The sequence below is a fragment of the Squalius cephalus genome (assembly GCF_949319135.1).
Source record: "Squalius cephalus genome assembly, chromosome: 10".
NCBI classification, from domain to species: domain Eukaryota; kingdom Metazoa; phylum Chordata; class Actinopteri; order Cypriniformes; family Leuciscidae; genus Squalius; species Squalius cephalus.
The window spans coordinates 7,367,207-7,382,326 of NC_137131.1; the positions used below are offsets into that span (position 1 = coordinate 7,367,207).

Consider the following 15,120-nt stretch of genomic DNA (forward strand, 5'->3'; position numbering starts at 1 on the left):
GGTTTAAGCAAAGTAAATAAATAAAATAGATAGATTCCTAATATAAAATATAGCTTTTCTAGATATTCTTCAGATACCTTTTTTAGGCCTTTAAATCTAAATTTTAAAATTAACTGATTTTTACAGGTATTCCATGACCATGAGATCCCCAATTGTAGCATTTACAGAACACACACACAGTTTTTTTTGTGCAAGAGGCACATCATTTTTACTCGTATTCCATGAGGAAAACAGGATGCAACTGGCAGAGAGTGGGTGGGGTCAACACTGATAGGAGAATGCATGTTTAACTGACATGACTGAACAATATCGTGCTTTATACATACATTCACTCACTCACTCTCACACACACACACAAAACAAAAAACACCACCACACGCTCTACACTGAAGTCACAATAACATTTTCCCAGACCTACATGAAAATGTAGATGACTTTTTTTTTTGAGAGTGTTATGGTCGTCATCGTAACTCAAAAAGCACTGAAGAAAAACCGCCACAGCAGAGATGTGTTTGAGAGCTTCATCATATCCTTCAACGGGGTTTTATACTGCACTTCACAACAGCGCTAATACAACCCAACTCGATGGGTTCCTATAATACAACGTTTAAAAAACAAAAAAAAAAACAGAAAAATAAAAGCAATAAAATAAAATTATGACACAGAATACATGACTTCCTTTGAACAATGAAGAAAAGCCAATCTAATCGTCAAACTTCACAATTATCATTTTACAATTTAACAACAAAAACAAAACCACCACTTCACTGGATATGATGAGGCGACTTTTCCAAAGCCTTAGCGTTTAAAAATGTTTCACCGCATGTGCACATTAAACATCAACATCTCTCAATCTTGTTCAACTGCAAGTTTTGAATACTTTAAATGAATTTAAATCCAAGATAAATTCAGAATCACTCAAAGGCCTTTTTGAGCAGCCAATCAAAACTCTGCTTCTGATTTTTCTGTAGTGTTTCGCAAATAAAGCGACCAATCAAATGGTCAATTCTACACTGTGCCATCCAGAGTCTTTCCGATGGTGCTTGTGTTAGCCGGTTTTAATAATGCACTGCCCTCTAGGTCCTGTTTGTTGCACCTGTGGAGGGGGAGACGGGTCAGAAGAATTCTAAAAACTGTGTTCAAATCACTCTGGAAGGCATCTACAAAGAACATTACTGTGAATGCATGCCAATATCAATACAACTAGTTCATGTTCATGTAAAATTAATAAGGCCATACAATACTGACCCTGACATTGGTCCATTAGCTGTGCGCTCATTGGACTGCTGGTCAAGTTCTGACAGGAGCTTCAGGATGTTCAAAGCAGCCTGTCCAGAGAGAAAGAGGCATTGCAGTAAGCAAGATACAAGTAGAGATAAATCTTCCACAGTAATATTTAAAGTACACCACCAAGATAAAAATACTTTTAAATGTTTTGGAAAGAAGTATTTGATGCTCACCAAGGCTGCATTTATTTGATCAAAAATACAGTTAAAAATAGTAATATTGTGAAATATTACTGCGATTTTAAATGAACGGTTTATATATTTTAATGTTTTAAAATTGAATTTTTCCTGTGAAGGCAAAGCAGAGTTTTCAGCAGCCATTACTCCAGTTTTCAATGTCACATGATCCTTTAGAAGTAAATTTAATATGATAATTTGGTGCCCAAGTAGGATTTCTTTATTATTATCAATGTTAAAAACAGTTGTGCTGCTTAATATTTTGTGGAAATCGTAATACATTTTTTTGTTTATTTCAGGATTCTTCAATGAATAGAAAGTACAAAAGAGCATTTATTGGAAATAGAAATCTTTTGTAACATTATTAGGGTCAGACCTAGCGCAAATCCTTTTTTGGCATTTTATTTACCAAAGATAAAATTAGCAGTGAAAAGGCGTGGACAGTTATTTTTGCAGCTGACCTTACTGCATAAACATTTGTAGGAGTTTTTACTGTCAGAGGCAACATTTATGGGAGCAGATTAAAATGAACCATGCAACATGATTAATTAATGTTTGCAGTAATCAATTTACTGGTGCAATTATTTAATGCCCAAAAAAGCATGTCTTAACCCATTTTAGGCTTGACATGGGATAGTTGGAGAAGTATTGCAGAGAACAGACTCCTGTTCATTTATTTGGAATGCCAGAAGATGTCATCCGAACATATCGATTACCAAGCTCTTGGTAGAATGCGTTGGTCATTATGGAAATGATCCAGCTGCATCTGTGTTCTTTAATGTGCACATTGTCAGTAGATCACACGCAGAACTTTCCACCCCCATCTGCACTTTTTTGGAATTGCGCTCACGCTAATTTGCCGTTTAGTAAATGTGCCACCATATGTCTAAGGGGCCGTTTACCAAAGAGTTTACAACTAAAAACTTTTCATGCATTTTGGTCATTCATTTACACGACAACAGCATTCTGAGGGCCTGAAAAAACAAACGTTTGAAAACGGGGTTTCAAAGTGCATGTTTTTGAAAACAATACCGTTAATCGTCTCTGTGTAAACTACAAAAATGCGAATTTGTGAAAATGGTGACGTAATGCGCATGCGTATTAAGTGTTCAGTCTATAGGTGCGCAGTGTTTCTTTACAAAGTGACATCGCCAACTACTGGTCTGGCAGCGTTTTTAGTCTTTTTGTCGCGGGTCCGTTTGAACGGGGATCGCTTTGACAATGTTGTCGTCTGTAGTCAATAAACTTTTCTGTTTTTAGTACATCATTACGTTAACGTACCCTTAACTTCCACTTTTGATCAGTGTAATGTCTCTTTGCTGAATGTATCAATTAATAAAAAAAAGATTAAAAAACTATTTACCATGTCATGGCAGGACTCCACATCCTTGCCAATGCCGTGGCTGATGAGAGGGGGCTGAGAGGAGCAGTTGATCAGAGACACAAACTCATTCTTGTTATTTTTGGGAAAGTCTTTATATTCAACCTGTGACAAAAAAAAAAAAAAATAGACTGGTTGAGCGACATCATTGGGGAGGATAAGTGTGTTGTCATTATATTCAATACCTGTAATCCCTGTACAGTGGCCAGGTAGCTGAGTTGTTCGGATGGTCTGGTAAGGGGTCCGTGGGGTCTGTGTGCCAAGCTGTTTTTGGTCTTTAGTATACCTTCAGCGGTCGGGGAAGTGCCAGCGTACAGCAGCTCATTGGCAATCATGGCAGTTACTGTGGCCATGGCTGGGTTGGGGGCAGCTGTGCGACCGTAGTCTTTTGCATGGGGTCCCTGGTTGGCACCCACCGCCTGTGCCACCTCAGGCACCATAGGTAAAATGCCAGCAGGAAGCTGCTGATGGCTGAGGAAAGGAATTCGGAAATCTTCCTCCTTGTTGACTGCTTTGAGAAACGCAAGTGTCAATCGCAAGCAATAATATTCACTAAAATGAACAATGATACAAGGACCATGTGCATATGACCACATCTATATTGATGATAGCAGCTGAATATGACAAATGACTGGACAACACATACCAAGACCAGTCTTGTCCACAGATCCCGGTTCAAAGAAGGTCACTTTTCGTCCATCTCCAGGTTTCTTAGCAGGTGCCTTTATAAAGACAAATGAAAATAAAAGTACTCTATAACCTTTTACACTAACACTTGGCACTCATACGTTTCTGTTTATGCTCCATGGTGGAAAGAAAGCTATGCAGGATTGGAACAAGATGAAAATGAGCAAATAATCATTTTCTGGATAAATTCAGGGGTTGTCAAAATGTTTGATGCCAAGGAGACCCAAATATGATGATGACCCCCTTCCACATATATAGCAGCAAAAATTTTCCCTGTATTCAAAAATTTCAGCTGGGTGATAAAATTAGGCATCATATTATAAAAACAAATGTAAATTATTATTTTCCAAATGAAATACTTGGCTTTTATATTGTTGTAAAATAAATATTTTTGTTCTTTTTTATTCCAGATCATGTTTTATCTGGCAAATATTTACCTTTTAGTTTTTACTTTTTACACAAAATTATATCCAGATTTGTTTTGTTTGCTCACCGTTAAGAACTACTTATGTGAATAAAATTAAAAAGTAAAAGTAATGATCTCTGACCAGTATTTACAAAGAATGAAATAGTAATGTAAACTTTGATGAATGTAGTAAAAAAAAAAACCCATTAGATTAAACATCAAATCTTAACTTTGACAGCCTTAAAAATAAAATTAAAAAAAAATTTCAGTCCCTTCAGGCACAGGACCCCAGTTTGAAAACCCCTGAAACTACTTTCACCATGTTTTTGATACAAAGTAAATGCTGTTAATAAGCAGACACTCACTTTCTCATCTGTTTTCAATGCCGGTTTGGATGGTTGTGGCTGAGGCACTTTGAAGCCCAGAAGCTCCAGCATCTTCTCGGCTGCATTTCGTTTGGCCACTTTTTTACTAGGACCCATTCCCTCTGCATTCTGACCCGCAATTGACACCTGAGTGAGAAAAAAAAAAAAAAAAAAAAAAAAACAGTAAGTACTAGTAAGGCTAGATCTGGAACGACTTTATCAGCTCACAAGGTGCATGAAAGCAGACAACATAAAAAGTGCAAAAAGGGAATCCAGCAACACTAGTGGTAAGGGGAACTTTAATAAACTAAGAAATGCCAACGCATTTCAGCTTAAGAGCCTTCTTCAGGGTATACAATGCATGAACATTTTAAGAAACCATCTCCATACAGAGTAACTCAGTATGAGAGAAAAAGCAGAAAGCGATACAGGGGCACATTACTTTTCCGGGAACATTTCTGACAAGCAGGTTGTATATGAAAATGATGGCCAGAAGAACATGGCCTTCACACAAAATGTGCACTGAACTATTATAAAAACGTCAGAGAACAGAATCTTCTCTCTGATGAGTACCTGCATGACAAACTCCCGGCGTCGAGGCAGACCTCTCTCCGTCACTAACGCGTACTCTGGCTCTTTTTCTTTCTTAGCCTGCTGGATTTGAGCCAGTCTGCTGATGGGGTTCATGCCCTGACCATACTCGGGACTGGTCTGCAGCTGAGAGCGGGTGCAAGATTCATTAAGAAAGAGATACATATTGACACACTTGATCAATACATTTAGATTAATGAGAATATGATGAAAGGGCCAATAATTTAATTCATTCAATAAAAGGCCTGAAAAAGCACATTGAATGACAGCCAGTGTCTGCATTGGTATCATCACTCGTTTCCTGATTTGAGACAATATCAATTAAGTTAGGGATATTTCAGCTACATTGTCAAATTTGTATATTTAAACAAAGGAATTCACCCATATATGTACACCTGTTCAAAAGTTTTGGGTCAGTTTGGGTCAATGTTTAAAGTTTAAAGAAATTAATACTCAATTTGGCAGCAACAATGAATTGATCAAAAGTGACAATTTTAAAGGGTTAGTTCACCCAAAAATGAAAATGCTGTCATTACTCACTCACACACCCTCATATCATTCCAAACCCATCGGATTTCACCAAAAATATCTTAATTTGTGTTCCGAAGATGAACGAAGGTCATACGGGTTTGGAACGACATGAGGGTAATGACAATTTTCATCTTTGGGTGAACTAACCCTTTAATGTTAACGATTTCTATTTCAAATAAATGCTGTTTGTTGGTATTTACAGGTAATTAAAGAATCCTAGAAAAAAAAAAAATGTCACGATTTGTACAAAAATATTTAAGCAGTATAACTGTTTTCAACATTGATAATAATAAGAAATGTTATAGTAATGGACTGCTGAAAGGAATACATTACAAATAGAAAAATTATTTAAAATTGTAATATTTCAAAATATTCATCAAAATACAGTTTTACTGTATCTTTAAATGAATGCAGCTTTGGTGAGCATAAAAGACTTCTTTCAAAAACATTTAAAAAAATCTTATTGACCCCAAATTTTTCAACAGTAGTATAACAAAATCACTAAAGAATATTTGTATACAAGATTTATCCATTAAGGCAGTTGGTACATTTTGAAACCACTTTAGCTAATTGGCCAATCAGGCACATGCAGTCACTGGCCAAATAAATGCTCTCTGAATTAAATATAATCGATAAAAAAGAATTTAAGTTCCCAGGCTGATGTACTGGTCTATAACTAGAAAGAACACTCTAACTTGGTACTTTAATAATTACATTAATGTTTAACATTTTAATAGGCCAAACTATTACAAATCAATTCAGTTTTTTTTTAGTTTTTGAACAGAACAGCACTCTAGCCATCAAATTAACCCATCAAAGTATAAGTCCTCATCTACCTTAATAATGGACTTGCTTTTCTTTTTAATGCGTAGTGGTATTTTGTCTGTGACCGGTAGTTGAGGCAGTCCGCGAAGCTCCTCCAGCACAGCGATGGCAGCTAGCTTCTTGGCGATCTTCTTGCTTTTGCCATCCCCCTCCCCTGAATACTCGCCCACAGTAACCCTCACCATGAAGCTCTTCATGTGAGGAGGCCCAGCCTCTTTTAGCACCTGTATACAGTGAGGAGAATTAAAGAAAAGTGAACAATTTGTGGTTTGGTAGCCTATGCATGATGGGATCATGACATACCTCGAAATTCACAGGCAAGTTGCGCTTCAGTGCAATCTCGAACACTTGGCTGATCTCGGATTTGTTAAGGTTTTCTTGTACTGGCTCTTCTTTCATCTACATGACAGAGATTGTTATTCCCAATTTAACTAAATAGATCATATAATTGCATTTTGCTTGTATTTACTAGGTTCAAGAATTGAAAGCAGCCCTTTTTGAAGAATGACTAATGCTAGGTACACACAGCACGATTTTCAAAGTTGTTGGATCGCTGTTCTTCTCGCACTACACGACTGTCTGGAGTACCATTTAGTTGCTGTTGTGTGCACATTACATGACAGATTGGTGACATGTTAGGGGGGGGTCAGATGTTACTCGCTGATAGCTCTGTCTGGTCTACGTTCCGCTCCCAAACAAACACTAGAATTGATACAGGAAATAAATGTAAGATCATGCATGAGACAGGATTTCTTCTTGTTAAAATGATGCATGTAAGAAGCATGTGACCCAAGTTGTCTGTGCACCAATTTACAGTGAAAAAAAAGAATATTATAAAGGAGAGAAGCCATGCATGCTGATGTTTTTGTTGCAGGTCTATGACTCATACCCCTGAACTTTCCCTTGACTTGAATCCTGCTCTCTCATTGGCTGTAGGTCATCACCAATGTAATTTCCAGTCAAAACACATTTCACACTACATGACTCTGAGTTGCAGACAAGTCCAGACATTTAACATGCTAAATATCTCACAGGCATCGGCGACGCGTTTTTGATCATACAAACTACGTGACTGTCAAGATTTGCCTCTGATTTTGGGTATACGTCTGCGATTTGACAAAAACTGTTGGCGAGTGAAAATCGGGGCTAAAATCGCGTAGTGTGTACCCGGCGTTACTATCAGCCAATTCATCATGTTATAAATATGAACTCACCTCAGACAGTTGCTGCATTATTGGCTCTTTCTGCAGGTATTTGATAGCTTTGGCCGCAGCATCATGTTTGGCTGCTTGACGCGTGCGGCCCTTGCCGTGGAACTGTTGTCCACCGATAGACAGCTCCATATGATACAGTACTGGCCCCACAGGAGGAAATGGGTAGTAATAACTGATCAAAAGAAAAGGGAAATAGTATAATATTATCTTTTTCTGCCAAAACATAAGATTAATCACTGGCTATCTTAGCCAACATTTCTATTTTACATCATTCAATAAGCAAAGGCAAAATATTTAAATAGAGAGTGCATACTGCTGCATGGAGCGTGCATAAGGGCCAGGTGCTCTGATGTTGTAGTTGAATGCTGGTCTCATCCCATGGTAGGCATCTATAGGCTTATAGATGGGCTTCTTGCCCAACTTCATACAAAGTGCATTAAGCTCCACAGTGTGGGTTACGTTATCTGCATGAGAGAGAGAGATGCATGTCAAACAGCTGCTTGCACTGCTAACATTCATGGGGCTCGACCTACATGGGGTTTATTCTATTACTGTGAAAGCAGCAATATTGTGAAATATTTTTACAATTTTAAAATGTAATTTTTCCTCTGATGGCAAGGCTGAATTTCCAGCAGCCTGTACATGAGCATTACATTAATGATTCTAATATGCTGATTTCTTATTATTATCAAAGTTGAAAACAGTAGTGCTGCTTAATATTTTTTGGTGAATAAGAAGTTCAGAATAAAAGCATTTATTTGTAATAGAAATCTTTTGTAACCTTATAAATGTCTTTACTGTCACTTTTGATCAATTTAAAAAAAAATCCCTACTGATCCCAAGCATTTGAACTGTAATTTGGGATAATATTTAAAATAATAATAATAATAATAATAATGTAATTTGTCCTGGGAATTTTCACAGCCATTATCATGATCCTTCAGAAATCATTCTAATATGATGATTTGGTGCTTAAGAAACATTTATTATTATTATCAGTGTTAAAAATAGTGCTACTTAAAATTTTTGTGGAAACTGTGATGCTTTTTTTCAGGATTCTTTGATGAATATAAAGTGCAGAAGGACAGCATAAATCTTTCGAAACATTTTAAATATCTTTACTGTCACTTTTGATCAATTTAATGATAAATAAATAACAATAAAAATACATTAAACAATACATTACTTCAAAGACAGATTAACTCCAACAGATACATTCAAGGTTAAAATAAGTGGAAACAAAGTAGACATTTATTTGGAATTTTAAAGGAATAGTTCACCCAAAAATTAAAAATCAAAGATCATCTACTCACCATGTATGAAAATAGTTCATGTGACTGTACATTTGAAGTCTCTAAAGCAGTTGTAGCAAACCCTTCTCCTGGAGAGCCCTGCTCCAACACACCTGCCAGTAATTTTCAAGTAATCCTAAATTGGTTAGATGGTTCAGGTGTGTTTGATTAAGGTTGGAGCTAAACTCTGCAGAACACAGAGCCTGCTAAAGCAAAGCAAATCATATGGATTCCTTTTACGATACTGTTTGCCTTTTTGGAGCTCGACAGCCCAATTCATGCAGGTTTCGGCAATGTGAAGATGAGAGAATTTTCACTTTTGGGTGATACTCTACGGAGCCCTGCACATGACATGCAGGAAAACAATATCGTGGCCACAAATTAACAATTCATTACCACGCCTTACTAATGCGTCAGCCCCTTTTACCAATTCGTTGCCTCGTTTTAAGTAAAGTGTGTGCATGATATATTAATTCATTCTCTCGTTTTACTAAATCATGTGCACAATATAATAATTCCTTCCCTTGTTTTACTAAATCGAGGTCATAGTTAATTCCCTTGTTTTAGTTTAATCAAAATGAGGGAACGAATTAGTACACCGTGGCCACAATTTTCTAAATCGAGGGGACAAATTATTACATAATGCGCACGATTTAGTTAAAACGAGGGAACAAATTATATAGTTTGCACGATTTACTTAAAGTGTTAGTTCAAACAAAAATTAAAATTCTGTCATTAATTACTCACCCTCATGTTGTTCCAAACCCATAAAACTTTTGTTCATCTTTGAAACACAAATGAAGATTCTTTTTAATGAAATCTGAGAGCTTTCTGTCCCTCCAATGACAGCTACGCAACGCTTCAAAAAGTTTGTAAAACGAACCTAGTTTAGTTTTAGTTCAAATTTTCTGAAGAGACTTTGTTCGCTTTATATTGATTAGCGAACATAAACAGAAGCTCAACCGAACTTGTTTGGCGCGCGAGAACAAACCTCATTGGTTCTTGCGGAAGCTCAAACGTGCCGTGTAACACGAGAATGAACCTCATTGGTTCTCGCACGTCAAGCGAACATGCTTGAGCTTCTGTTTACCACAACTGATGTGTGAGTTGATGAATGTTTATGTGAATAGAAGCCTAAATTAAATTTGCTCATCATATAAAGCAATTGTGTCTCTTCAGAAAATTTGGACTAAACCACTCAATTAATATGGATTAGTTTTATGATCCCTTTATGAACTGAAGCGTCAAAGTGGTTGTTGTGTAGCTGTCAATGGAGGGACAGAAAGCTCTCAGATTTCATCAAAAAGATCTTCATTTGTGTTCCGAATATAAACGAAAGTCTTACGGGTTTGGAACAACATGAGGGTGAGTAATTAATGACAGAATTTTCACTATCCCTTTAAAATGAGGGAATGAATTATTATATTGTGCACACAACTTACTTAAACGAGTTCTTAATTCGTGGCCACAATATATATATACATATATTTTTGACCACATTTCATGTGCAGGGCTCCGTAGTACTAGTCCTTTTGAGAAGATAAAGAAAATTTAAAATAAAAATTTGGACGTACACTCTGAGCCCTTGTAGATCCCATCTGGGTTCTTGCCAGGGTGGCGGGGGCTTCTGTGACTGGGTTTGGGGAGAGTAGTTTCGGCAAGGGCACATGATGCTGCTGAGTGCTGGGCTTTTTTGATACTGGTCCCCTCTGCATCCCAGTGCTGATCCCCCAGAGATAACCGCACTGAGAAAATCTGACCCAACAGACACCATCAGAAAATTCAGACAGGTGGGAAGAGATAGTTTTGTGTGTTTGTGTATATAGTAAAGTCTTACCTTGGAGTGGGCTGGTCCTTGTTCACTGAGTAGCTTGTATTCAGGTTGGATCTTATTGTAACGGGCTAACTCGTTTATCAAGCACATTGGGGTCTTCTCTTTAGGGTTTGCCATGTTAGATACTAAATCAATAAATCAAAAAGAAAACATTTTAAAACTCAACCAATCCAAGAAAATAATTTTGTTATCAGGGTAAAACCATGTACTGATGTTTTTGCATGTGCATTAAAAAAGCCTGAAAAATACACTATTCATAAGTTTGGGGTCGGTGGCAAGATGTTTTAATGTTTTTAAAAGAAATAATTTTAGGTTTCAAAAATATAATAAAAACAGTAATATTGTGAAATAATAACATTTAAAATAACCGTTTACTATATTAATATATTTTAGAATGTAATTTATTCCTGACAAAGCTTAATTTTCAGTGTCTTCAGTGTCACATGATCCTTCAGAAATCATTCTAATATGCTGATTTGGTGCTCAAGAAACATTTCTTATTATCAATGCTGAAAACAGTTGTGCTGCATAATATTTTGGGTTAATAGTAAGAGTTTTAAAGAGCAGCATTTATTTTAAAACAGAATTTTTTTGTGACATTATAAATGTTACACCTTTTCACCAGGCGAACCTGGGGGGCCCACACTTAAGCCCGGGGTTATTGTCCCAGCCAACCCGGCCCTCCAGAGAACCGGGCCACTGGTTACCCTGAATCAACTTTCAATCAACTCGTTGCCTTGACCTCCGGGGACCCTTCTACTTTCACATTTGATCAATTTTATGAATCCTAGCTGAATAAAAGTATTAACTTATTATTAATTTATTTTAATAACCATAACGACCCCAAACTATTGAACTGTAGTTTTTCAACATGTTTAAATAGACAATTTCAAACCATTGTTGTGGATGCGAAATATGTTATTAAAAGTAATCTTTACAAAAAAGTTTGAGATTCCCATGTGGGCCTGGGCATAGCTGAAGAATTCAAATGTTCAAGTTTTCAAGTCCTAACAGTTAAAGGCCCACTGAAGTGCCTTGAAACACGCAGCATTATTCAATGTGTTGATATAATTTTCTCTGAAATATGACGACAAGGTGGGACATATTGAACATTTCCGCCCCTTTTTAGAAATAACCAATAGCGTTTAGTTAATATCACAGCTGGGCCAGAGCCATTGAGCTCGGCAAAGCCGCAGTTTCCTTCTATATATTTTAATATATCTCCATATAGCTTTAAAATATAGAATTCTGTGTAGAATTCAAATGGGTCCGATACGTTTACTGGTATGCGCCGATTCTCTATGGCCGAATCGCGCATATGATCTGCACTGTGCTATTGTGTCTCTGGACCAGAGCAGTGGTTCACGTGACAATAACGCGAAACCAGACTTCATTCGCCCCAATGGAAAGCATATTTACATTGTCTGAATTGTTCCATAGTGTAGAAAATAGTAAATGTAGAAAATAGAAAATGTGTAAACAAGTGACCGAATTTTAGCCCCAGATTCAGCGTCTATTTGGGGGCAGGACAATGTAGATTCTAAAGAGCATTTGATTGGACAGGAAATCTGACGAGAAGAGTGATGTAATCAAAATCCTTGATTCATATTGGCAGAAGTGAGAGACAAAGTTTTGAATGCTTATATCTACTAAATTCGAATTTTGGAGCAATGACAGTAAGGCTAACATATTCTTGCTAAAAGCCAAAAAACGATGCCTTTTGTCTAAAAAAGTACCAAGCACTTTATCACCAACCTGTGGGGTTGCAGAAGGGCGTGGCGGATGCAGAAGGCAGGGCGGAGTTTCGTAAAGGGTGACTGGCACTCTCTGAGGGTAAGGGAGCAGTGGCACAGGGAATGCTGAACCCAGGTTGGGGCGGGGCCAGCTGTAAAGGGGCGGCACTGGGTGCAGTGTTGACAGGCGTCTGGAACTGAAGCTGTGACATTCTGATTGGCTGGTAGGAAGATGGGTTGATTGAATGACCAGGTATAGACTTTGCCGTGAGGTACGAAGAGAACTTTATTAAAGAAGGGTTGTAGCCTATGTGAAAGAGAGAGAATGAGATAAGTGGGTTTGTAGAATGAAGGACTGCAAAGCTCTACCTGCAGAGTGGAAAAATGAAAAGGATCAAAATTCGTTATCATAGACATGTTATGCGTAATCAACCAAAAGATCAATCTACATTTGCATTTCCAAAAAAAAATGAAATATTAGTGCTAAAGCAAAAGAGTAATGTTCATAAAGTATTTGGTAAGCTTAGATTTTAGGATGACAAAGTAAATGAAAAGCTGCATCTTTACGCATACATACATCACGATACTGTCTTGGCAGTGTAGCCTATATCTATATTAGTAGTGAAAAATCTGTGAAGAAATCAGTGTTTATGAACAATTTGTTAAGTGAATGAATCGTTCTTGTTCACTTCTTTGCACTGCCACTATTGATGTGATACTGTTTTGTTTAAAAGTAAAGAAGACTAATTTTAATATTCCAGTGTTGCCATAACTGTTGTCAAGGTTTTGAATGGCGATTGGTGTTCCAACAGCGTATACAGATTTAAACGTAGCAACACAATGATCTACAAAAGTTTTAAAAGAGTCCAAGTTAAATTATTCAAGCTGAATTATTAGCAGAAGATTTTAAAGAAGGATTTAAGAAAGATCTAATTTTTTTTAACAGTTTATTGATCCTTTAGATAAAAAAATATTTTAAAAAGTTTGCATATGTGTTTTATGTTTTGTATCATATTTAATACATAAGGCCTTTATAGCTCATATAGTGAGAATATGGAGCTCATACTCAGGGAGGAGGAAAAAACACCTCAGAAATATTCAGAGGAGAAAAAAATATGTAATTTGGTGCAGTTGCAGTTATTTATATGGACAAAAAGTAATATGAAAACTCTAATAGCCTATAGTGTAAATACATTTTTATTAGAGATTTTTTATAACAGACTACTTACATAAAATGCATAGCCTACACATATAGTTGTCACTCTGTATCTCCAAATATCATGTTTTATTTTAAACCCTTAGATTTTGGTGGGCAAAACCTATAGGCTAATGTAGTGCAATACAATGATGATTGACAGATATACAATTAAATGTCCCTGAAAAGCCTGTTATATCATATTTGGAGCTTACATTTTAACATGAAGTTGCTTTAGTCCAGTAAATGTTCATCTTTAAATATTCCAAACAAAATATAAGAGTTATTCTTACATTTACTCCATAAAAATCATTAAAGGACGGTACTGCAATCTGAAGGTGGGCATTTTTAGCACACTTGCTAAAAAAGTATGAACTATCAATCAGAGTGCAAAATGCATTTAGAAGACCATAGAACAGGTTTTCCAGCAAAGTTTTGATCACAGAATTTTACAGTGACATGGCAACGAGCTCTTATTCGTTGACAATTCCTGGAAGCCTACTCAATAACAAGAACAAAAGACATATGCAAAAAAGTTGACAATATAACAGTAGGGGTTAACACATCCATTAACACAGTAGTCAGGCAGTCACTTAAAATTAAACTGATATTTCATAAATTAACATTAGCACAGCTTAAATATAATTAGTATGCACAATATACTCTCCTGCTACACTTCAGTATGCAAAGTCTACTGAATTTTAACATATTTGATTTTTTTAAAACTACCGCATAAACTGAAAATAAATATCAGCTGTCAAGACTCCTCCTACCCCTGCAAAGCAAAGTATCGAAGCCAGCGATATACACAAACACCCACTATACACATTTATACCAAGCATGACATTACCAAATCAGCCCTGTTTACATAATATTCTATGTGAATTTTAGTGAAAAGCAGCTATGGCAATATGCGAGAAGATCCATTGATATGAATGGCTCGAGCTAACACACTAGCAGCTCGCGCATCTCAGCAGGCTCCTGCTGAATAAAGCTCACCTCAGTTTATTTCTCCCCGGTTGTGATTTACTCCATGAGTTACGATGTTAAAGCGCAGTGTCAGTTCGGTTTCGTCTTTTTTTAAGGGGTTCTGGACTGGTTTAGTATGAAAAAACGGGGAAAGAGGTAGAGAGGGTGAGTGTAGACAGGGCAAACACTAAAGAGAATAGCCCGATATTTTCCGCCCCTGCCAGGAAATGACATCACGCCAGTTATTTGAGGGGTTAAAATTATGAGAAAAGGAAATTCCATATACATAAATGTAAGTACAATAAAACCAAACCTTTGTTTTTGGTTCTTGAAAAAGAAATGCAATTATATATCTAAACTATCTTTCATTCCCACAATAAGAAAGCAATTAAAAATATTTCGGTTTGTGAATCCTTTGATATTTTTATATAATGTTTAGCCTCCCCCTGGCTGTCTGTTTTTTGTTTGTTTGCTTGTTTTTGTTTTCTCCATTTTGTATATATTGCAATTCTGACTGTACATTGACTTTGTTAGTTTGAAGTGCAATAAAAAAATTTAAAAAAATTATGAGAAAAGGTTTTTTAATATTTTTTTAAATAATTTAAATGACCATTCGGCTATTTAATTACTTGTA

The 15,120-nt window shown here is 36.4% G+C and overlaps 1 protein-coding gene across 2 annotated transcripts; it reads right to left on the minus strand.

Annotated features, from left to right (window-relative positions):
* Positions 1 to 180: 180 nt before the first annotated feature.
* stau1 (staufen double-stranded RNA binding protein 1) lies at positions 181 to 14,710 on the minus strand. 2 transcript variants are annotated; one of them, XM_079883787.1, is made up of 15 exons: positions 14,517 to 14,710; positions 12,345 to 12,629; positions 10,593 to 10,714; positions 10,330 to 10,510; positions 7,777 to 7,927; positions 7,464 to 7,635; positions 6,553 to 6,648; positions 6,261 to 6,473; positions 4,876 to 5,019; positions 4,303 to 4,449; positions 3,491 to 3,566; positions 3,030 to 3,352; positions 2,827 to 2,949; positions 1,249 to 1,328; positions 181 to 1,096 (listed from the first exon to the last, which is right to left on the minus strand). In XM_079883787.1, the coding sequence occupies exons 2-15, from the start codon at positions 12,532 to 12,534 to the stop codon at positions 1,009 to 1,011; spliced, it is 2,106 nt and encodes a 701-aa protein (XP_079739913.1). In that variant the 5' UTR covers positions 12,535 to 12,629; positions 14,517 to 14,710; the 3' UTR covers positions 181 to 1,008. The 2 variants fall into 2 exon arrangements, with proteins under 2 accessions (XP_079739913.1, XP_079739912.1); XM_079883786.1 differs by having other exon boundaries at positions 3,030 to 3,355; positions 14,517 to 14,689.
* Positions 14,711 to 15,120: the final 410 nt, after the last annotated feature.